The 1,701-nt window shown below is 64.7% G+C and overlaps 1 protein-coding gene across 1 annotated transcript; it reads left to right on the top strand.

Annotated features, from left to right (window-relative positions):
• Positions 1 to 24: 24 nt before the first annotated feature.
• LOC122190962 (NEDD8-like) lies at positions 25 to 746 on the top strand (the record flags this gene model as incomplete). Its single annotated transcript, XM_042891146.1, has 2 exons — positions 25 to 119; positions 517 to 746. Coding segments are annotated over 2 exons (204 nt in total), but the record flags the coding sequence as incomplete, so codon positions are not given.
• Between the last annotated feature and the right edge of the window lie 955 nt (positions 747 to 1,701).

The raw sequence follows: 1,701 nt of genomic DNA, 5'->3' as shown, positions 1-1,701 counted from the left end.
GGGGGTCCCTCCATCCCATAATAATGCCGTGCGCAGGTGGAGCGCATCAAGGAGCGCGTGGAGGAGAAGGAAGGGATCCCGCCCCAGCAGCAGCGGCTCATCTACAGCGGGAAGCAGATGTAAAGGGGAGGGGCTCGGGGCGGAAGTGGGCGGGGCGTAGGGCGGAAATAGAGCGCGTTGATTGATGGGCGGGGTGAGAGGGGGCGTGGCCTGAGCGTGCCTCCTACGGCACCGGCGGAAAGTGGGCGGGGCGTGGCGGTCGGTGCTGGGCGTGGTTTGAAGGCCGGGGGGGCCCCCCCCGCCGCCCGCCGCGCCCGCGGGGGCGGGCCGCGGGGGGTGGTGGAGTCTTAAAGTGGCAGCGTCGCCATTAAGTGTCGGTTTTGGGGTGGTACGGGTGCAGCTGGTTGAGGGCTTGCAGTTGAAATAGCCGTTCGGATTGGAGCAGAAAGGGGATGGGGAGGGGGCGTGGCTTGCTTGAGAGGCCCCGCCCCCACCTTTTGGCTCCGCCCCTTCAAGGAACGACGAGAAGACGGCGGCCGACTACAAGATCCAGGGCGGCTCCGTGCTGCACCTGGTGCTAGCCCTTCGAGGGGGCGGGGCCAGGCGGGGCGAGGGGCGGGGCTAACGGCAGGCCCCGCCCTCCGCCCGCGTCGACGACCCCGCCCATACTGACGCCCTCTTCCACCCTTTTCCAAGTCCCCATGTTTGCATGTACCCCAACGAATTAAAGCGTCTGTGTGATGTCACGGGTGGTGTCGTTGATGACGTCACTGGGGGGAGGGATTTGGGGGAGGCCGAGCTGCCGCGCTGATGGCGGCACTCGAACCTGCGCGATGGCGCTTAATGCCGTTGCCCATTTAAGACGCGGGTGGGGACGCCGCTGTGTGTTTGCCGTTGCCCCTTTAAGAAGGAACCGCCTGAGCGCCACTTCCGCTTAGCCGAGCCAATCGCGTCTCAGCATTCGCCGCTGCGCGTGACGCTCGGCTTCATAACGTCCGCTTTGTCCTGAAGCGCCCTCTTTCCAAAATGGCGGCCCCCGAGCTGCGCGCGGTGCTGGAGCAGCTCCTGGAACCGGACAACGCCGTGATACAGCAGGTAACGGGCGGCGGGCGGCCGCGGGCTCGCGTGGCCCTGCTGACCTCCATTCCACCTCCCTTCCTTCTCTTTAGGCCACCGCTCGGCTCCGGGAGGCCTTCGCCGATCCCCGCACCCCTCAGCGCCTCGCGGACATCGTGGTGGGCGCCGCACGGCCGCAGGTCAGCCCAGCCCCCCCCCAGGCCGCCATGTTGATCGCTGTAGGGAAGCCCCTATCCCATAATAACACCTCATAGCGATTTCTCCCTGTATGTTCTTTTCCGTGGCCCTTAATGCGGCCCGTAGTCGTGCTGCCATCCCATAATGACCCCAGTAGCAACCGCGGCCCTCAAACGAGCCCCCTCCGCCCCGTAATAAGCCCCTCACGTCCCCCATAACCGTTCTGCCATCCCATAATAACCCCCCCCATCGGCCTCCAACGGCTCTCACCGCACCCTGCCATCCCATAATACCTCCTATAGCTGCGCAGCGGGACCCCCATAGCCGCTCATAGGCCTCGTGGGCTCCCCCCATCTCTGTGCATCCCATAATAATACCGCACTTGCCGTCCCATAATAGGTCTCCTTACTATTCCTTAATAATTCCACACTCCCTTCCCACATCTGT

Source organism: Lagopus leucura, unplaced genomic scaffold, assembly GCF_019238085.1.
Source record: "Lagopus leucura isolate 7727_CA_CO unplaced genomic scaffold, USGS_WTPT01 32613-0_obj-0_obj, whole genome shotgun sequence".
NCBI lineage: Eukaryota > Metazoa > Chordata > Aves > Galliformes > Phasianidae > Lagopus > Lagopus leucura.
This window is presented reverse-complemented; position numbering and strand designations above follow the sequence as displayed.